Here is a 22,911-nt window from a genome sequence, read left to right as displayed (position 1 = left end):
ACTTTAATGCCGATCAAAAAAATTCTACTCTTAATGTTCCACAGACCATTCAAAATGTTGCGAATGTTTATGAATTAACTGTAATATTTCATACAAAAAAGAAGCATCCTTATTCTTATGATTATTAATTTTTTTAACCGAGTATGAATAAAATCTTCTTTCAAAAAATACAGTTTACCTAAAAAGTGTATTATGATGCTCTCTAAACAAAGATCATGAAGGTATCTGACGGGACATACTGCCCAAAGCTCATCCTCTGCTTTTAAGTGGCGTCCTGTACTTCTCAATATCACATATCGGTGGTTGTAGTCGATTTCTTGTTCGATTGGGCCACTTGGCTCTGGTTCTTTCGTTCTGCAATAGGATACATGATCATATGTTTGAAAAAAAAAAAAAAGGATCAAAGACTGGTTGAGACATTAAAAAAAAAAAAAAAAACCGTGTATATAACGAAAGTCTCCACAAAATATGAAATAGGAAATTTCTTACTCATCCGCAGCTGATGCTTTTGATACTGAGTCGATTATCTCAGTCACTAAAGATGACACTTCAGATGAATCCGCAGGGATTTCGGATGGCTCTTCAGCGGACATGATTTCAGTTGTTAGCGCTTTCAAATATTATACGGGATGCTGAAAACAAGAATAAGAATTAGCAACATAAGAATAACAATTTCACTAAACTGGTAAGTACAAAATTTTTTGAGGGACACTTTTAAGTTCAACATAACCAATTTTGGATCAAAACTTAATCATATTTTAACCAGTCAAGTGGCAATGACGAATATATGGGTCATAATGTTTCCAATCCTTGAGTGGTGATGACGACTATATGGGTCAAACTTTTTCCAATCCTTGAGCGGTGGTGACGAATATATGGGTCATGGAAGACCTGTTCCTTCCCCCTTGACCTATTGTACATTGACTGACACCTTCAACGCCTCCTAATCCTTCAAATGAATGAAGCGCTCAGTTGAACAGTACAATGAATTGGTTATAGACCGGCACAATAAATACCGTCTGTACAGAATAAGGTGTGGCTTTTTTACTGGTATCTTGAAAGTAAGAATGCTAGATTGTTAAAATGGAATTAGGGAGGGGTGGTACAAAGAAAGAGGGAGAGAAACTGTTTATCTTTCTAAGGAGGGGAACTGTTTTTTCCACACTTATATTCACAACATGTGAAGCTGTACGTCAAAATTTTTCTCAAAAATATTTTTTTATTTTATTTTAATTTTTCAGTGAAATCTCGATATAACGATATTCTCGAGACCATGAAAAATATCGTTGTAGAAGGGTTATTGCTATATCGAGAGGCAGCACTTTAATATTAGGCTATAGGCATTGCTAAATAAGACGAAAAAATATCGTTGTAGTAGGATTTATCCATAGCCCCCACAAGGGGTGGGGCAAGGCTCCAGCCGTGGGGCCCGGGACGATTTTCATTATTTTTGTTTTTTAACGCTATAAATCCATCATAAAAGGGCCTGCGAAAGTCTGGTCGGGGGGGGGGGCCCGCAAAAGATTCCAGCCTAGGGGCCCTAGTCCAGGATGTGGGGGCCATGGATTTATCGTTGTATCAGAGACATTGTAACGAGATTTCACTGTATATAAACACATAAATAAACGTATGCAATCCACTAAAATCCAACAAAAGGTTTATTGACTGGAAGATGAAATTAAAATTAAATTTTTTTTCAGAATTTATTATTTTTTTTTAGAATTATTCTAAGTTATTATGTATATAGATTTAACTTGAGACTTGCATAATATTTCGTGCTATTTGTTAATACACAATTGCTGTTTTAATTATAAATGTTTTAATTATATTTTACAAATTTTTTAAATACAGTGGAACCCCGCTACAACGATAAGCGATAAATCCTTCAACAATGATATTTTTTCGAGTTTTGTGCGGAAATGTCACTACTCTAATGTTAAATTGATGCCTCTTGATGTAACGATAACCAATATACAACGATATTTCTTTCTTGGTCTGAATAAATAAATATATATAAATGGGCAGGGCCGCAACTAGGGAGCAGGGGTGTAAGTCGATTGCGCAGAAGATAAACCGTTTATAGGTCGATTGCGCTCACCCCAATATCCAAACAACCCGATTTCCAGACTCGGCGCAATCGACCTGTTGGGGGGAATACAAACACTCCCATTTTCGGCACAATCGACCGAGCCCTGGACCAGAGGGGGGGGGGAGCAAATTTCATTATCAAACCTTACCTTCAACATTACAGGGGGGGGGGGGCAAAATGCGCACTTGCCGCCCCGGGTGATCAAGCATCTAGTTGCGACCCTGCATAACAGTGGCGAAGCCCGAAATTGGGCAGTTTGCCCAGCCAATGTCCAAATTTTGTGCTTTGACCGGCCCCCATGTATCGATTCCTATGATTTAGGGTCATCACCACGTTGGCATAGTGTTTGGTGATAATTGTGACCATTTATAATTATGGCTAGCGACAGCAACTCTAATGATCAAAGAAATCGGTATATTGATATCTTAGAGATCGACATACCGATCAGAAAGACCGTATCAGAAAGACTTTTTTTCTCTTTTGAAAGCAATAATAGTCTATGTGACTTGCACCCTACCAAGGGAACTAAATTTTATAAAGAAATAGCTCATACGCGGTATACGTCAAAACCAAGACTTTCTTTATTTGAAAACGTATGTGATGTGGCTTTTTTGAAACATTGTGCTGCATGTTTAATTTGTCTTCGAAAGCAAAATCTACTGTATTATCCGACATCTTAATTTCCTCAATTTTCTCTTTTTTATGTGAAATTTGAAAGAAAAAAAATCGTAGAGAGATGTCGGTTTGTCAAAAATAATATTGAAATTGACATGTTTTCTGAGCAGCGTCAAGGCATGAAAAGATCCCCCCCCCCCAAATACGGAATGTTTCGTTGGCGTATGAAAAGGGGAGAAGGGATTCAAGCTTTGGCCGAGATTACAGCGTTATTTTTCAGTAAAAACTTCACTTTCCCCCTCCTTCAGAAGAAAAAAAATTTGACCCCTCCTCCCCCCCATTCTTGAGAAAATCCTGAGAACGCCTATGTTGTATTTAGTATAATTTTGATACACAAAGCTACTCGATGTATATATAGTAGTTTTCGTAATACATACCATGCATGCAAAAAAGAATGGGATGATTGTGGTCCGGATTTGATAATATAATTCCTTTTGTATAATTCTTTCATTCTCTTTGAATGATTCAAAAAAGAGACCAAAAATTGTTTGGTGTTTATGCACTTACTAAAATAAAAGACATATTTTGTACATGCTTATTTGGCAAAAATGATTTAAACGCAATACGGTTGACATTTACAATCATATCAAGAAAAATAATAATCGGTACATATTATTTTCTATATAATCACATATTGCATTTTAAGAATGTTCAGATTACTGAAAAATGCGTATCGCTCGTGCAAAATGTGTTATTCGCTTAATCGTATCATTTTCCAAGCTGGAATTCGCGTATATTGAATACATTCGCTGTTTTTTCTAACTTCGTTATAAGCGGGTACAACTGTGTGTATGTATGCGGGTTTTTTTTTTTTTTTGAATGTGTTTATAGAATCCTATGATAACACATGTAATTTATGCGAAGCGTAAAAATTCAATTATATGTGACCAACTGAATGTGACATTACATTGAGATAAACCCTGAAAAGCAGTTGTTATCGTTGATTCAATTAAAATTTTGACAAATATTCCATTTCTTTTGTTACCTTTTATTTTTTTTTGGTCTGTATATCATCAAAGAAAGTAAATTTCATCAAAAGAAAAAAAAATTCTGTAAGATACATCGCGTTGCTGAACATGCCACCTATCGAAACGAGGCTCAAATAGGCTTTTAAAACGTTTGCGTTTATAATGTATCTTACATTATTAATGGCATGTATTAAATACATCATAATAATTGATTCCTTCCATATACACATAAAATCGATATATTTTATAATCAGTTAGTTTTTTACGTGAAGTATAAATCATTTCGTGTTGTATAAATAGATTAAATAAAAACGAAGGTATTTTTTTCCAATTCATTGCATATTTCAAATTTACTCATAAGATATAATATCGATATTTGTATAATTAAAATCATGGACTACTGTTATTTTCAACTTTCTAGGAAATTCAAGGTACACCATATATGTATATTTTTGTGCCTTATCACACATAATGTGTGTTGCTTTCATAAATTTCCTATACTGTTCAAAACTGTGCAGCCTTTTCCCTTGCGAAAAAGCTATTCGATTAAACTGAAAAGTATGCATTGGAAAAGTGCATCACACTTCTCGGATAAAATGGGCTAAGACACTTTAGTGATACCACAAAATGATAAGTCGCATGCAACGTCAGCGAAAGAGGAACGAAAAAATTGCAAGGAAGTGCGATTATAAAGTATTGTAACGCCATGAAACTCTACGTAGACTCAGAACGGGCTTAAATATTTTTTTAAATAAAAATGAAAAGAAAAACTTTGTTGCGAAATCCCTGATACCCCGTTATAGTGTTGCTGTGCATTTAGAGAATATAAACGCTTCTTTTCGCCGATAAATTAGTGAGAAAAGTACAATATATATACAGTGAAACATCGATATAACGATAGTCTGCGGACTAAGAAAAAATATCGCTGTAGTGGGATTATCGCTATATCGAGAGGCAGCCGATTAACATTAGAGTACAGACATTTCCAAATAATACTTGAAAAATATCGTTGTATCAAGTGTCATTTTAGCGATGTTCCACAGCAATAGGAAAAATGAACTTCTAAATATGTCTATGACCACGACAGGGAGAAAAAAAAAATGGCCAATACTGTAACAAAAGAACAGGTACTGAAGTTGAGTGTGTATTAGTAAAGAATAGGATCACTTAGGAATAGGTGTAGCCAACCTGTCACTTGGATGGACCCCACCAACCACGCCTTCTCTGTTGTCCTGCATGTTTGTTGGGGGGGATAGCACTACTTGAGATAAAGAAGCTTCGCCACTTTACAAGTATTTTTCCGTATAACCTCACACCGTTTTTCAAATAGAAATCGAAAAACCTTTCACCGCTCAACCGGTTAATTGCATAAATATAATTCAAAGTATATGTAGTCACAGCTATTTTTATTGAAAACAGGTTTAAATTTAAAAAAAAAAATCTGTACATTTTCAAGTACCAAATTCCCTGCCTTAGCCAGCATGCAGTGAAACTCGAAGGACACCAGCTTTTTGAATGTTGGGATTTGTTCCGTTTCCGGTATGCCGGGAAAAGCGCGGTATAATAAGGATCACAATATGCATTCCACCGATTCAATAGATTTTTAAAATGAAGAATTTAAAAATTTTCCAGAATCAGTGACTCGAATTTTCCGGCACGCCGGCTAATGTGGGGAATGCAGCATTAAGATTGTGGATAGAGTCTAAACGAAGGCCGTCCAAACTCATAAGCCCACCTGCCAGAAGCCCGGGGTCTTTAAGTATGTGGGGGTTCGTGATAGTTATATCTATTACTATGATTTAAAAAGAAAAATATATATATTAGCACGGGGAAGCCCTCAAAATGCATCACACTGCTTAGCGGAGGGGAGGGGGACTATGCTGTTGTTTTCATTCTTGAGACGGCCCTGGTATTAACCTGAATTGAGGAATCGGATTGGGCGAATATTTTATTCATTAAAGGGAACTGCTCCGTTTTTCATGCTATAAATTCACTGTTATGCCTACTCTTTGGCCCTCTGCCCGCCAAAGATCCCAGTCTGGGGCTTTTCTACAAGTTGGGGGAGGGGGCATGAGTAGAAAGGAAGATAAATGAAAATGTGCACCCACAGGGAAAATAATTATTATGTCAAGAAAATTCATTAAATTGGGATTTCTCACTGTTCACTTCTTTCTTTTGAGACGCAATTCGACTTACCGGAACTGTTATGTTGTATGCTCAACGAATCTTCCCAGTGGATGAAATAATTAACATTAAAACAAATACGGAGGAATTTAACACGAACAACAAGCCGTTCTACAAATCAATCGCATTAGTTGGAAATATCTAATTATATTAATCCGAATATTATCTGAACAACCTAATAATTTTTCTGACCAGGATAAACAGGTCAAAATAGTTTAAAGTAAATAGTTTGAAGTAAATTATTCGTTCTGATAATGGATTGTAATGGCACTAATTGCAAAAATTCCAAAATCATAAATTTTTTACAGGCAAAAAAAAAAAAAAACTCTCTCTACACAACTTTTTTTTCCTCGAGGTAACGTTAAAAAAACAAGATCTTGAGTGTAGGAATAGGCTGACCATATATATCTCTCATTCTCTCCTCGGCAAAAATACGGTATATGTACAGTCAACCCTTGGTTTACGAACATCGAAAATTGGTTTGGTTTACGAACAATGAAAATTGATTCGGTTAACGAACTAGTCTCGGTTTATGAACGCACAAAAAAAGATGTTGAATCTCGAGTATATGTCAAAAGTGTGGTCACGTGGTTATTTACCTATTTATTGAGAGAGAGAGAGAGAGAGAGAGGAGTTAGTTGAAATTTGATTCCATCTGAGTAAAGTTTACGCCATCTAATACTATTCCTATTATCCAGTCTTTCATCCATGGATCAACAGGTCATTTCAAACTTCAAGAAAAGAAAATCTATGAGAAAGAACTTTTCAAAAATGTTTCACAATAATTTTTGGCATAAAATTTACCCTCCCGATGATTTCTCAAAGTATTATTTTAATATTGTATATTGCAAATTGCGTATTGCGTTTGATGTTATTGATAAAGTTTGACAGCAAATATTTTACAAAACTATGAATTTGGCTTGGCGGATATTATTGTGGCCAGAGATTTTGTGAGCTTTTACATTGGGATTATGGATGATATTAATGAAATCAGACATCGTTTTCATTTCGTCTCTTTCATACTGTTGTTATTTTCTCAGTAAGTTGTTATTGTATTGATTTTCGTTAGTTTCACGTTATGCACAGGGGCTGCTGCGAAATTTCGAACCGGAGAACATCGGGGTGCCAGCAACGGATTAATTCATTTTAAATTGATTCTTATGAGAAAATATGTTTCGGTTACAAACAATTTGGATTACGAACGAACTTCAGGGACGAATTGAGTTCGTAAACAGAGGGTTGACAGTATTGGGATACCAAGTGCGGAAAAATACGGACATCGCCGAAAATGAACAAACTAACCAATTCTGAATTCACTAAGAAATCGCAGAGCAGGAAATATAGCACACAACTGCGATTTGTAGTGAATTACAATGAATAAAAAGTTTTCTACGGAATAAAAAGTCTCACATGAAAAACTAATATGTCATATGAATATTGGACTAGTGTATAAATAATAATTTATAGTCGTAATTGTCATAATATATTTATGACTTTGAAAGGTTAAATCCTTAGTTTAAATAAAGAATAAAAAAAAGACAAAAAATTCCAGTTGACACCATTGAAAATATGTAAATTCCGAATTTTAGGAAAAGATAAAAAGAAATAACTTAATATAATGTATAATAAAATTTGAAAAGAAATACAATAAACATGTTGGGGTAAATCGAGAAGATATCGATACTTAAAATAAGACAACCATAAGTATTTTTTATGGGCATTGTATAGTATTTTATCACGTGTATATATTGTTTACTATTTTTTGTTAATTGCATTTTTAAGTGGGTTGCTATATTTTTGAAATATATGACATCCATATTTTTATGGGCATCTTTTTCTCAGCCACCTCGTTGGGCATTTTGCCTGTTGTGGCGTTATATTTGTATTTGTATAATAAACATTTTTACAAAACAGTCAGGAAAGAAAAAAAATCCCGTAAAAATACGGATATATCCTGAAAAGTACAGGTCATATGGTCAGAACTATATTTTTATTTATTCGGTAGTATATGAATAGTACTGATTCTGTTAATCATCTAAGTTAGTCATAAATAATGTGGAATAATAAACTTTTCAATTTAAAAGAAACTAAAAGCGTTTAATAACCTTGAAATTCCAAAAACAAAGAAGTTCAAGTTATCACGAACTCTGTGCTTAACCCGCGGTTACAGAAACCAATCTGATTTATTCATCACTAGATGAACTTTAGTTGTGTTTACTGGCTATTTAAAACAGATATTCATTATGAGAACAATTCGAAATTTTGAAGTACACAGAAAATTTCATTAGATATTTTTGTCCACCAAACAAAGAGTATCTTGAACTCCGTAAAAATAGACACGGTTACAGAAACTTGAGTTTTGCATTCCGTAACATCTTTCTCATTACATTGTTCATTAAAAATAATTAATCAAAACAAAAGAATAAAATAATAATACATCTTTAGATATATTATTAATATATTATAAATGACAATAAAAACATGACAATTGCTCAATAAATTTTTTTAAAACGTAAAAAATATACTAATTATAACCGAGATGATTTATTCAAGCCGATCAATAGTATCTGTTCATCAAGTTCATAAATTCATGAGTTTTGTTTTATTTGGGATTGTTTTGAATTTATTAAAATAAATTTCATGGGAAGAGAAAGAGAAAACGTTTTTTTTTATATTTACAAAATCGGAAACCTAAACGTTGCCAGATAGGGTAATCATGAGTGGGGTGGTCACGTGATCATAATATACTGCCATTTTGGTTTGCTGTCGTGTCGAGATTTGGGCGAAATCGCATTTATACAAAATTTTCAAAACATTTCTAGGTAAAAAAAATACTAAATGTCAAAATGTCTATGACCGTTACCGCTTGTCAAAATGTCTCAACTTCGGTTTACCGCTCCGGAGCAGTTTTTATTTAGCATTTATTTCTCTGTAAATCGGGGGTGAGAGAGTATTGTACGATACACAGCTTAAAAAATATGTCAGCTGTATAACAATGTTTTTATTTACATCTGTTCATGTTAACCCGCATGAGAAAAATCATCAACATGGATTATGTTGATTTATTCAAATGAGTTTTTTTATTTGACACCTTCTCTACGGATCGCTTCGCACAATAAAATTTAAACCCCATGTGAAGTGTGAATAATTTCATGCTTAATGCGCGTGTATTGTTGACTCAAAACAGCAGTGCATCATCATCATGATTACATGAGCATGAAACCACAGTTTGAATGTTTCTTTTTCGCCGTGTAAATATGCTATGAGTGATTGAAAGTGTGTTTATGTAAAGTTCATTCATGTTATTTATGTGATTTGTATAAAATATGCTCAATATGCAGTGAAAAATTTGAGTAACAATACTTTCATCAATAATCCCTTATATAGTAAAACCACCTCTTAATGCTCACCTCCCTCTTTGGCGGCCGAATGATAATTTCCCCTTGTGTAATAAAGGTGCATTTCAAACCCGTGATTAACAGCCACCTGTCTTTTATGGGAAATTTTTTTTTGTCCTGATAAGTGTCTGTGAAAGAGGTTTTACTGTATAATATCCAGTCCCGCCACACTTCCCGTAATCTTGGTGTATCCCACTTATAGTAAGATAAATCATCCTTAATATGTGCATAAGTGAGAGGTGTGTAAGAGTGCATAGCATTCACATTTATCTTTGATCCGCAGTGTAGAAAATCTGTCTAAAATTGAGCGAAATGCACAAGTGAGAGATTACTGTGTAAAGCTTAGCAAAGTGACTTTTAACCAAGAGAAAATCATCATGAATTACGTTGATTTTTTAAATGTGTTTTTATTGGACACCTTTACCACTGATCGTTCCGCTGAATAGTGAAATTTCTATGGTTAATGCTTGCTTAGTGTTTATTCACAACAATACATCATCGGGATGATGAAACAAATCTATAGTTTGATTTGTTCTTTTCTCAGTATAAACATGTGATAAATGATTTCAATTAAGTGTTAACATTAAAATCATTTATGTTCTATTTATGATTTTTATACAATATGCTCAGTGAAAATCCTTTTTTAACACTGGAATACTAGCTGAAAAAAAGCTGATAAAAACTGCATGTTAACTGTCTATACCTCTACGTCTGAGACATAAGAGTTAGTATTCTCAGGTTAAAAATACCCTACATAATGATGTTACTCTACATTCAGAGTTGGTCTGATTTTGCACTACCCGAAAAAACCCACCAAAAACTACACTTTAAAACTGCATTTACGTGCAAACAGTATGTTTTCTAATTGCCATTATTGCATTTTTATGCTCTATCTAAAGAGAAATACATGAGTAAATGTATGTATTCAATGTTATTTGCATTAGAGGGAAAACCCTTGAAAAATCCCATTTATCATAATATAGTGCAAAATGATTTTGCCCCTCTCCCTACAGAATTTTCTATAACGAGTCACCGCTGATGTAATTATTACATAATAAATTGTCATACATTATTAGATATATTACATTTATGTAGGCTACATAATATATAACTGTCTTTCCTCATGCCTCTGTGGTGGTCGAGTGGTTATAGTGACAGACTCAAACCCCACAGTTGTTGCAGTGGTGGTCAGCTGAAGTTGGTTTTCTGTCGGTTCCCAACTTTGAGGTGCAAATGTGAGCCGATCTCCCCATTGAAAAATCTCACCACAGAGAGCATTGGGTCTATAATGGGTACAAATATTCAATCGTTAGATTTCATTTCTGAAATACAGTTGGCAGCACTGAAAAATCAGATCACGACACTATATGCATATGATGTCGTCCATGTACGGTGCCTTTCAACATATATATATCCTCCAAGGTTGAAATATTCTATAGGCCTAGCTCAGATGGTAGAGCACTTGTCCAGCAAGCGAGTGACCAGTGTTCGAGTCCCCGTGGGGGCAGTGATGAATTTTCTTTCGTGTAATCTTCATCTCCACAAATAACCAGTCTTTCGATGAATCTTGCATAACACTATATACATACTCAGACTATTGGGTACATACACTTACACTTTTCCAGCACAACTCACTCGGTAGTAAATTACCCATGGGGATATATCAATGTTGTGTTCGATTTCAAAGAAAAAAGTTTTCTACATGCTCCAGTAACATAAACCTGAAAAAAACCTGGGTTTTTGCCAACCCTGTTTCTACTCCTGTCAAACTTCCTATAAGATTAATATATTATATTTATATCGTGATAAATCCTGTACAACAATACTTTTCTCCGGTCCCTTCAGCATAAATAAATTTCAAATTTCACTGTGTGTCATTGACCAAAAGAGGATTCTTGATAACGTACTAAACATATTTTACATTTAAGGAAGTCACTTTATCCAAACTTACCTGGGCCTTTTAACCGAGGGTTGGAAAACCCAGGTTGTTTACAAAGTAAATATGTTGGGGCTGGACAAATTGAGAAACAAAAAAATCTAGGTGCCAAAAATTTTTTTAGGTATCAAAAAATATTTTATCCGAAGAAAAATGTCCAAAATAATGCTTCTTTTGACTTTTTTTATGGCATAGTAACCCTCTTTCATGTTGGCAGATATGCTGCGATAAATTCCAAAAATTCTGTGCTGGTCTCAGCCTGCAAGTTTATAACTACACAACGGAAATTTTAGGCACCAGTACCAGTTTTTTAGTCACCATGGTGATTTGGCACCTAGGATTTGTCCAACCCTGAAGTATGTGCATAAGTAAATATATACAGTGTGGGGCAGCTGGATTACACAGCAAGATTCTAAAGTCATGGGACAAACTTTAAGTGGTGATATAAGACTCCTAAACAAGCATTTTTGATCGTAGAATGCACTGTGAAATCGCAATTGCAAAAGGGTTAGATGGTGTTTTTGGAGAGTTCACAACAGCATTTCACCAAAAGCAAATATGGCCTTTTTCTGACTGATTTGCTGCAATAAGAGCAATCAACTATCTAAGGGGAGTGCAGGATACTGTAATGTGGTAGTCCTTTTCGTGCTATAATCTGTGCAATGCAAATTTCTACCACAAGTCATTATAGTGCTTGGTCATTGAGAAATTGAATTTTCTGGATGTTATGCCAAAACTGATATTTGGAAAGAAAAGTGATTTGTTTCCTCTGGGAATCGACAATGCCCGGCATGCAAGGGGACCCAGGTTCGATTCCAGGAGGAGACCACTTTTCTTTCCAAATATCAGTTTTGGCATAACATCCAGGAAACTCAATTTCTTTGTATATTTCAGGTCGGAAAAAAAACCCATGTCTTTATACTTGGTCATTGTTTGTCGCTGCATAAGCTTGATGATTCTTTCACTCCCAAAGTAGAATATGCCGAAATGTGCAATATATGTTGCAAAACAATAAGTGCTACTGCAGAACAATCTTGAGGAATTGTAAGAAAAATATAGGAAACACTATTATGGGAACTGCAAAACATGCTTTGGGGCCTTGCACCAATAACAAACTCAGTCCAATCTGTGCATATGAACCCTCGAATGGTTGATTGCAGCAAATCTGTCAGACAAACATGAAATTTGTTTTTGGTGAAGCGGTATTGTGCACTCTCTAAAAACTTACTTTACCACCTGTGCTGTTGCAATTTGACCACACATTCTATGGCCAAGAACGCTTATTTAGGTGACTTATATTACCTTTTTTTTTTTTTTTTTGAAAGTGTCCCAGAATCAGGGAAGACGAAATTTAGAATCATCCTGTGTTTGTACGAATTCTTTTCTGAATAAATTTAGGATATTCATTACAACTTTGACTCACAGAAGACATGTTTTTGATTACATATTTTTTGTATACACTGAAAATACTATATAGCAATACCCTCTATAACAATAATTTCCTATATTAGTTTTTAAAGAAACTGGAATCAACAGCTCATAAACATTCTTTATTAGCTGTTCTTTTATAATCCGTTTGCTACCAATTAATAATTATGCTGTTTTTATATGTTTTTATTGCTTGTTGATCAATCTTTTTATTTTTTACAGTGTTATCCAGATTCCACAATGACTGAGACTGCATTGAAGTTTGGTCCGCAATGGTATGTTCCTGTATAAAGTGATGAAATTAATATTTATATGGTGAAGAGATTCATTTCAACTTGGCTTATAATGAAGAAAATGAATTATCTGTCTTATCCCAATGTCATTATTAAATTGCATGTAATAATCCAAAAATTTTCAGTTTTCCCGTGAAGTTTGCAGAGCTGCCAACTTTCCGGAGTTAGCACAGCATTGTCAGATTTCACGCCCTCCTCCCTTTTTTTTCACATCCTGGGATAATTCCCATAAATTTATGTGCAAAGAATATTACTATCAATATTATTGGGATTGGTCTTAACCATTTTTTTAAATAACATTCACAGGCTTCGTGATTTAGCTCATGGTAATAGTGCATCGCCTCCTGTGTCTCCTGAAGCATCTTCTGGTCAAGAAGCCTCATCCATTGCTGAGATACCACCGCCACCTCCAAAGTACAAGCTGGCTCAATACAGGTATGGGAGAGAGGAAATGTTGGCTCTCTACTCCAAAGAATTAAAGATGCCCGAGTGTCTGAAGGAATTTGATTTCTTGATGTCTGAGAAGAACCAATTGCCTTTAGCTTTGGTACCTGTCTCTGAAGAGGAGCAGGTATATTTTACACATACAAAATATTTATTCAAATTTTTTTAAAGCATATTTGTACAGGACTGAACAAATCTTTTTTTTTTTTTTTTTTGTCCACACATTTAGTATTTACACGTAGAAGATTTTAAGTACCAAAAACCTTTTAGTCACCATGGGGGACTAACGCTTGTCAGGGATTTGTCAAGCCCTGTACTTGTATATTGTATACTTTTAAATTTTTCAAATAATATCTCAATTTTTCGTTACTGTTTTCAAGAAAATTAGCTAGAAAATCTAATAATGGGGGGGGGGATAATTTCAAAACCAGATACATGTTTTCTCAGCGGACAATATATCAACGAAAGAAACTTTCTGGGTATTATTGCCGAAGTGAGTTCGGAACTGATGAAGACCATCAAACTCTTTTTCACCTTGGCAATAATCCCCAAAGCAGAATGTTTTGCATTGTTCTGCAATGAACCCTTGGCTGACTGGAAATGTTCTATGGGTAAAAATCCCCATAGTAGTGTTTTTACATTTTTTCTCAAAATTCTTCCAAATTGTTCTGCAGTAGCACTAATTGTTCTTCGGCATACGTCACAGATTCTGTCATATTCTGCTTTTGGGGCAATAATATTCAAAAAGTCTCTTTCCTTAATGTCATAAATTGTTCTGATTCTTGCATGGATTTAGGCCTATTGATGTCAATTTTTGTGGGGTTTTTTATTTTTTATTTTGAAGGTTACTTTTATCAATTTCCCAGAAGTTGAACCCAAGAATGAGCACGTTCGGAAAAAATCAATTTTCAATGTTTGTATCATTCAGTTATTTTGGATTTCTCTCCCGCAGAGAACAGGTGGACCTGCAACATGATACTTATAACATGGAAATTCAAGCCACATCATCTTCACTTCAAAACATAGGGGGACAGATGGCAGCACCAGCAAGAATACAAAACATGCACACCTCTCACAAAATAAATACATGGGGCCACACATGCGCTCAAAACACACATTCCAGCATGTACAGATTCGTTGGAAATTCTGCAGAGGTTAAGTAATAGTTATTTTGGGTCACCCTTCCAGAAATAATGTGGCAAAGTTGAGCAAAATAAATAATGATATAAGTATCATGTTGTGTGATGTCTAACTTGACTGATTAATTTGCTAACCCTCGAGAGCAGCCAGAAAATGATGTGCCTATTGTTATGGGAATTGACACGTTTAAAAATTAGAGGAAATGTTGGTGTTAATTCATGAAACTCAGTTTGACCTAGAACTTGCTACTTGTTTTTAATGTATATATTGAATTTTATCTGTATTCTGATCCTCTTTTTTGTATTATGCATGGTAGCGCATTTGGGCAAGGTCTGTGAATAGCGATGTAGCTCTTAGAGGGTCAGGTAAAACACCGCCTGGGCCTGGTAATGGTGTGATACGTACATCTAGAGGTGGTTCAGTTGATAGAGGCAGAGGGAGAGGTAAATATTTTTTACAAATATTCTGGATATTCTTAATCTTCATATCTATGAAAATTATCTTCTAGAAAAAAATTAATTTACAACTGAAGAAAATAAATTTACAACTGAAGAAAATAAATTTACAACTGAAGAAAATAAATTACTACCATAAAAAAAAAGTCTTGCATACTTATACTACAACTATTCAATAGACATATAATATAGCTTATTATAGCTGCCAAGTCTCCCAAATTTCTACTTATCCCCGGGCTCCAGAAAAATTCTTATATCTCCTGAATGTTGGTGGTTGTAAAAATTCTTTTTTGGGGGGGGGGAATATTCCTTAATAATTTACCCAAAAAAGATGTTGCTTTAGTTTTTTATCTAAAAAAATGGCTTCACGTGCATAATGTGGCGCTATTACGTCAAATCACAAAAAAATATTTCATTTTCCGGAGGAGAGGAGAAATATTTTCCAAACACCATCAGTTCCGTCTTTTGATGCCCAAAATTTGCTCGATGACTTGCATCTGCTTTGACCATGTGACCTGTTTTGGTCCAGATGGCCATTTTTTTATTGATTTGAGAATAGTTATGACCCAGGGACAAAGCTGAAAATTTATTTTGGGGAGGAGGCAGACACCATAGTTCCTCCCCCCTCCCACTACAGCCTTGTATTGGCAGGTAATTCAACCTACTGGTTGGTGACGATTGGTGGCTTGGTGTTAATGATCTTTGGCTTGCAAGATGTCATATTTTGTAAAGAGGAGAAAAGTCCCTACTGTCTTACTTTCAGAAATGAAAAATTCCTATATTGTTTCTCAAAAATCTATTTTATATTTGTTTTCGTGTTGAATTTTGATCTGTGCATAAACTTCCCCAATTTTCACTCTCCAAAGGTGGCAGGTATGTCATAAGCATTGTTGTAAAACATTTTTTAATTTGGTGTGATTTTTTTTAAGGTCGTGGTGGTTATTACCAAAGGGGTATATCATTTGAAGAAGGGGATGATGGCCAACCTAATAGCTTTTCCAGATTGAAGATTGAGAGAAGTCAAAGTGCCAGTGAAAAAGATCCAGGTTGGGAAGATAGGTAAAAATAATGAAATACTTCTCATTTTTCTTCTGCATGAAACTTTTTCTCAGTTATTTTGTAAATCTGTATATTATAGCAAGATAATATCTATACACAGTTTTAGACCAAAATTCTTATTATAACTTGAATATTTTAATTTTTTAATTTTTTTCTCATTCATTCACAAATTTTACAGTTTTGGTGAGAAAATATGATTTTAGAAAAATATATAAGCTAGTGATAATTTGCATAATAAATGTAATTGTTTATTTTTTTAAAGAAAAATGTACATAGTGAAATTCTACAGTGAAATACAAAGATTTTCTTCGGACCAAGAAAAAAATATTATTGAGGGATTATCATTATATCAAGAGGCAGCATTTCTATCATATGCCACCAAATTTATGTTCACATCTCTTCTAAATTGCTGCTGTTACTATCACCAGAAAATATTTTATTCACCGCAAATGAAAAAAAAAAAGCCAGTAAATAAAATTCAGGTAGATCAGTGGTTCCCCACCTTTTATAGGCCATGTCCATTAAAGCATCTCTGAAATCCAGATACCCCAGACTAGCATTTTTTTATGAGGAGTAACCATTCCCCCCACCCCTCCTGTGAAACTTCATAGCTCCATGATAAAGGTTTTTTTTGTGCAAAAACCAATCTTTTTTGCTTTGAATCCTTAAATTTTGTTAACCACAAGAGCTTTGCTGCCCACCCTATTTGTGCTACTTCCCCGTGTTACTTGTAATTCTTGTTTTATTCAAAATTAAACTATTCATGTTCAGGAAGCCAAAAAAGTCATTTGCTTAGTTTAAAGCAGTGTTTTTAACCAGGGGGCCTTGGAAAAACTTCAGGGAGTTTGTGAGTTTGGATGAGAAAACAATTGGGTCAATAGAGATGGATATTTTTTTTTTGATCCACTATACATCAACAGACTTTTTGGATATTATGCCGAGGTTGGGCTGAGAAAATCATTGTCCATTTCTTGTGTTGCTACCTAGAGGCCATTCGCTGAAGTTAAGACAGCCCCTGCAATGTCTCCACTCAGCAGGTCAAGCTACTGTGCATGTTTTAAGGAAAAATGGCCTCGTCTTCATGGTATGCCCTTTCAGTGCCCTTCCTTGATTTACAAGAGATTCTGGACATGATTTCTGGTAGAGACAACGGAACTCATTTCCCAAGTTCACCTTGGCATAATTATGTTCGGAAAGTCCGTCAATTTGATGAATCAACTCGTTTTTATGCAGTTTGCTCATTGCTATATACAGAATTTTATTTTGTAAATGGTTCCATAGCCTTCAATTTTCATTTTATTAGCACAGGGAGTCCACAGACTCGCCTTACTGGCAATAATTGTCCATGGAACACAAAACAATAAAAAACCCTGGTCAAACATCTTTCAAAAGAAACACTGAAGGAGAGAAATGGAGGAAAGGAGTCTGATAAATTGTTTAAAAAGTATAAATTTGAACTGAAAAAAAAAAAAATTCTGAAATTATCCAAGTCTTACTAGAAAAATTCATTCTCAAAGTTGCTCTCTTTAAAAATCAAATTGCCCCCACGTTGGGAATCACAGAGGTAGATATTTTGCCTGTGAACCGGTTTAGCATGACACTTGTGTAGTATCCAGAAAATAGAAACGTAGACAATTTTTTTCCATGAACAAGAAACTTGTGAAGAGTTTAAAAATATATTTAAGATGATTTTGAGTGAGACATGAAGGAATAACATTGTAGGGATTTTGAAATATCTCTAAAATATGTTGTTACAGAGGACTTTATCACATTAAAATATATCATTGCATCACAAATTCAACATTAGACTATAGGCAATCTTGAACAAGATTTAAAAAAATATCATTGAGGAGGATTTATCGTTATATTTTAGCCTTTTCGCAAGATTTCACTACATTTGATGAATATTGTTTCTGTGATTATAGTTACAATAAAAAAAAAAAAAAAAAAAAAAAACTAATTCATGTTCTCAAGACTGAATTTTGATTAGTAAAATTTTCTCTACTCTTTTTCAGAGATCGGCGATTTGAAAGACCATTTGCAGGTGAATATTTTTTCTAATTCCCCATTTATATATAGGGGCCTATGGAAAAATCCAGATCTATTTTCTATGCGTATTATTCATATTATATGATGATTATCAATATAATTTTCATGTTTGTCTTCAAAGTTAGGGGTGTGGATAACAGCAGTAACAATCTAGTGAAGGATGTTTCACGAGCTCCTTCTGATAGTTGGAGAAAAGTTGACAAGGATGATGATGGGGGCTGGAGAACAGCGAGTGGTAGAGGAGGAGTCGATAAATTTGGTATGCATTTGTTTATACAAATAAACAGATTCTTGGCAAATATTTCGGCAATGTGGCTGAAAGAAATATATATGCCCATAGACACCTATGGATGTATTTGCTGTATAATATCAGTTGCATGACTTGCAGTCTTCAATTCTGTTCTTTCATTCTTGTTTGAACAAAACACAATAGTTTTACTGTTTGCTTGCTTTGCAATTTTAAATTGCAGATTTTTCTAAAGAACTGCAAGAAATCATCTAAAATAATAGTAAATTTGTGTGTGTGTGTGCAGATAGTTTACCGAAAATATTATAGAGCTTGACAAATGAACTTAAATAAAATTCCTGCCAGTTATATTTACATAGGCCTACTCACTCTGAAATTGAATCATAAATTTATGTCAGGTTTATAATGTCACAAGACTCTTCATATTTTCTAGTTTGCTAGACCTTTTTTTCAAGATTGTCTCCAGATTGGGTTAGGGTTGGGTTTTCATGACAAGCATCAAAAACTGATCCAAACTTAAAAAATGGTTTATACCATCAAAAATCTAAATGAATGCTTTTGGATAATGTTTTGAACACAACAGGTATAAAGAAAAACTTACTTTTCTGCCTATTACAATGTTTTATTTTTAAACATTAATTTATTAAAATAATTAAAACAAAATATTAATTATAATTTGAAATTTTGAATTTTCCAATATAAAATGAGTCTAAAACATATAAAATATAATTTTTTGGGTTATTTATCTAACCTTCTCTTTACCTGTGTTCAATTTACTGAGTGAAATAGGGCTATTAAGGCACAGTAGCCCAGGTCTATATGATCTGGCCTTGCTCTCCTTGAGTACCAAAAGATGTTTAGATGTGTCATGAATTCGATCAATACCAGGTTTGTCTTTGTCAGAAACTTTCCTGACACGAGGGTACAACAGAAATTTTGGCATGACCACAGAAAAAAATTGCTGCCTCAAGGAGTCCCACACCAAGGGGTTAGCACACCAACCTCTCAGTGAATATAAAAAAGGATACCGTTCGGAATCTCCAATAAATTATAGGCCCTGGTCTAATTAGCACTCATGCAAAAAAAATGACTATGGTGTGACAAAAATGATCAAATAGAGTCATTTTTAAAAATGTGTGATAGGGCATCAGTGTTAAGTTTTTGACTTCAGAAACCAACTCAGTAATAAAACAGTCAAAAAGCATATTGTCAATGTTGTCAAATAGTTTTTTAACCAGGTAGATATGTTCAATAACAAAACACTTACTATTATGTAGATTAAAGTGTTTTATATTTTGAGTTATGTGTAATTACTGAGGAAAAATATAGATATTTTAAATTTTCTAATCTGCCCACAAAATTCAATTCTACACTAAAAATTCTTGTCCATCATTTGTTAACACTAGGAGGGCCAGACTAGATGTTATACCTAGACAGGCCAATTGCAGTTATTTTGACTGCTGCTTCTGTTTAGTACAATATGCTTAATCATACAAAATTTTTACAATAAAAAGTATACAGGGTGTCCATAAAATGACTCTCCAACTTTAAATTTGAAAATAAAGAGGACATTTAAGAAAAATCAACCAACAAAAGCCTACTAGTTATGTTGGCTTAAATGTAGCAAATACACTTCTTTATTGAATTTTTCAAGATTTATATGAGAACCTTTCTAAAACTTTTATAGTGTAATCTCGGCCTAAGAAAGAAATGGTGTTTTGATTGTGAATACACAAACTTCTGTTTTTCCCGCAAAAGCCTTTTTAGCTAGTTGAGTGACATGATGCAACAAATATCATCATTATTATTTGTTACTAGTGATATGACTGTATTGTGTGTGCCATTAGCAAAAAATAGGGAATATACCTAAAAACAAAACCATACAACGCCCACCCCAAAAAGTAAGCAATAGAATTTACGTACAATATTTGGGCCATTCTAGGTATAAATGTCTATCTCCCGAACAAAACCTCCAATTTGTGTACACCAAGAGAAATATATAAATAATGAAATAACCAAAAGCTGAGTCTGTACATTGAATACGGTCAAGATCATAGAGTTTTAAAAATCAAAAACCTTCAAAATGACTGCTCTGGTCATTCTAGTGTTAATACACTAATTAAACTAATTTATTCTCACCTGAAAATTTCTCAGGTTGTATAAATCCAGAGTTTTTAAAGAGTATTTTCAATCAAAGCAGAGCTGGCAAGACTTGATACCAAAAAATCATTGTTTTACATGTTTAGATACAACTTCACTTGGAAAACCATTGTATTATAAATTCTAGTAAATCTACCATATCATGGTCAAACTTAGTCATTCTTACTTTTGCACTAAGAATAAGTTGCAGGAGTTTCTTAAGCATCATATGCAAGCCAGCACTGCCAAAATGAAGGGAATTTTAGTCCTACAATTTTGTATTTTGATTTCTAGCTACATTCTAATGTTATGCACAATATGGGTATTCTTTTAAGTCAGTCATTATCTAGATACTATAATTTAATAACAGAAATCAGCATTACATAGCCTATATGGTGTAAAAATAACTTTTTTTAAACACCTATAGGCTACCTATGTTTACATTGGATGAACGCAGGTGTCGAGGAGATATGATCGAAGTGTTCAAAATTTTCAATGGGATGGATAGGATGGACCATGAACTTTTAGTACATCGCCAATCGACTGCTTTTACAAGGGGACACCAGTATCGATTGGTGAGGGACAATGCAAGGTTATGGTGTCGCAGGGAATTTTTCTCCAATAGGGTTGTTAATAAATGGAATAGCTTACCCCCGGAGGTAGTAAATTGTAACACAATTGACACGTTTAAAAAGAAATACGATAAACATGTTGGGGTAAATCGAGAAGCTATCCATTCTTAGAATAAGACAACCATATGTAATCTTTATGGGCATCGTATAATATTTTATCGTGTATATATTGTTTGTAATTTGTGTTAATTGCATTTTTAATTGGGTTGCTGTATTTTTGAAACATATGACAACCATATTTTTATGGGCATCTTTTTATCAGCCACCTCGTTGGGCATTTTGCCTGTTGTGGCGTTGTATTTGTATTTGTATTTGTATTTATTTGTTATAAAAAGAGTGCAGCAGATGTTTGTCCAACTGTTTTTATATTATACACATATACAAGCAGTTACAGAAATTTTGGAAGGTCAAGAATCATCTTGAATTGAAGAATATCAAGTTTTCATATTCAAGTTCCATAGTTTTCATATAATTATTCTATAGTCCTTCAGCATTTATGCTATGTCTTATTCAAATTTTATATTTTATAAGGGGAAAAAATCCATATATATTGTCCAAAATAATTCTGTAGAGAACAGAAAATTATTGTACAATCACATCAAATATTTATTCTTTGTATTGTATAGTCAGTTTAAACATTACATGCAATTAACATATGTATTTCAAATGGTAATTTTTGTATTGAAAAGCAATATTTGAGGTTTTGACATTACAGTTTAAACCACGATTTAAACCGTCAAAAACTATCATGTGTCAAAACCAGCCAACCCTGGATTGGATGCATGTCACCAAATTCAGGCAGTTTTTATTTCTCTTGTTTCAATGGTATTTTTTTAACATTTGAACTGATTGGTATTATTAATGTTAGGTGCAAGAAGTTCATGGCGAAATCATGATAGGGACAGAAACAGGGGTGAATATGACAGCAAAGAAAAAACTCTGCAGGGTAGAGACACTGTAATGAATGGACCATTGAAAAGTAAGACCACAAATTCAAGGCAAAGAACATCATCCAGCAACTTTTGGGATGATGATAGTCCAAGTATGTTGATATACATGATTAGGTTTAATTTTTGTTCTATTCCAAAAAGTGCCTCCCCTTTTATTTTAGACAAATAGTGTATTTTGAAATTCATCTGGGAAATAAACCTTTCAATTTTTCTTGAAATCATATTTTTTCAGATGATAATTTGCCTGAATGGAGTGTTGAAGAAACGGCTGTCACTGATGCTGTTGGGACGTTTGATTCATCTGGTGCATTCATGGAAACAAAAGTATGCTGGAATTTATTACTTTTTTCATTTCTTTTCTCGAACATTATTATACACTAAAACATTGCTGAATTTTTGTGAGAGAAGCAACATTTTGTAAGAAAGATTATCTATCTACATCAGTGATTCAGAACTTTTTTCTGCCATGCCGCACCTAAGAATCTTGTAAAATCTTGATTGCCCCCTTTTTTAAGAGATACATGGGCGGGGGGGGGGGCAAAGATAATCAATCAAAAAATGAACAAAAGTTAAATTATTGAAAGGAAAACAACTTTAAATGGTGTTTTGAATAGTTTCTGTGAATTTGAAACACTTTTCCATGGTTAAAAGTTTAAAATTTCTTTGGAGCTATATTCTTTGCTCTCCTCATACATCAAATTATCCTGTGTGCTCCTGTTCCCCTCTCTGTGGCATGCACAGTTAAACCTCTCCATAACGGACACCCATGGATTTTGTCCATTAACGAAGAGTGTCCATTAATGGATAACGAAATACTCTGAGGCC

General features: G+C 34.0%; 1 protein-coding gene across 2 annotated transcripts in view; it reads left to right on the top strand.

The window, feature by feature from the left end:
• The first annotated feature begins 8,616 nt into the window (after positions 1 to 8,616).
• Positions 8,617 to 22,911, top strand: part of Gyf (GIGYF family protein Gyf) — a 65,940-nt gene continuing 51,645 nt past the window's right edge. Inside the window, exons 1-9 of one of the 2 annotated variants that reach the window (XM_089235878.1) lie at positions 8,617 to 8,738; positions 12,901 to 12,953; positions 13,278 to 13,542; positions 14,872 to 14,998; positions 15,940 to 16,069; positions 18,085 to 18,113; positions 18,240 to 18,377; positions 22,005 to 22,178; positions 22,319 to 22,410. In XM_089235878.1, the coding sequence (XP_089092004.1) occupies positions 12,919 to 12,953; positions 13,278 to 13,542; positions 14,872 to 14,998; positions 15,940 to 16,069; positions 18,085 to 18,113; positions 18,240 to 18,377; positions 22,005 to 22,178; positions 22,319 to 22,410 (990 nt within the window). In that variant the 5' untranslated portion in view covers positions 8,617 to 8,738; positions 12,901 to 12,918. The remainder of the gene's footprint in view (positions 8,739 to 12,900; positions 12,954 to 13,277; positions 13,543 to 14,871; positions 14,999 to 15,939; positions 16,070 to 18,084; positions 18,114 to 18,239; positions 18,378 to 22,004; positions 22,179 to 22,318; positions 22,411 to 22,911) is intronic. The other variant, XM_089235879.1, reaches the window with a different exon arrangement.

This window comes from Pholcus phalangioides, unplaced genomic scaffold, assembly GCF_987345545.1.
Source record: "Pholcus phalangioides strain wild (caught in Gottingen) unplaced genomic scaffold, Ppha-v1.0 ptg000009l_1, whole genome shotgun sequence".
Lineage (NCBI taxonomy): Eukaryota > Metazoa > Arthropoda > Arachnida > Araneae > Pholcidae > Pholcus > Pholcus phalangioides.
This window is presented reverse-complemented; position numbering and strand designations above follow the sequence as displayed.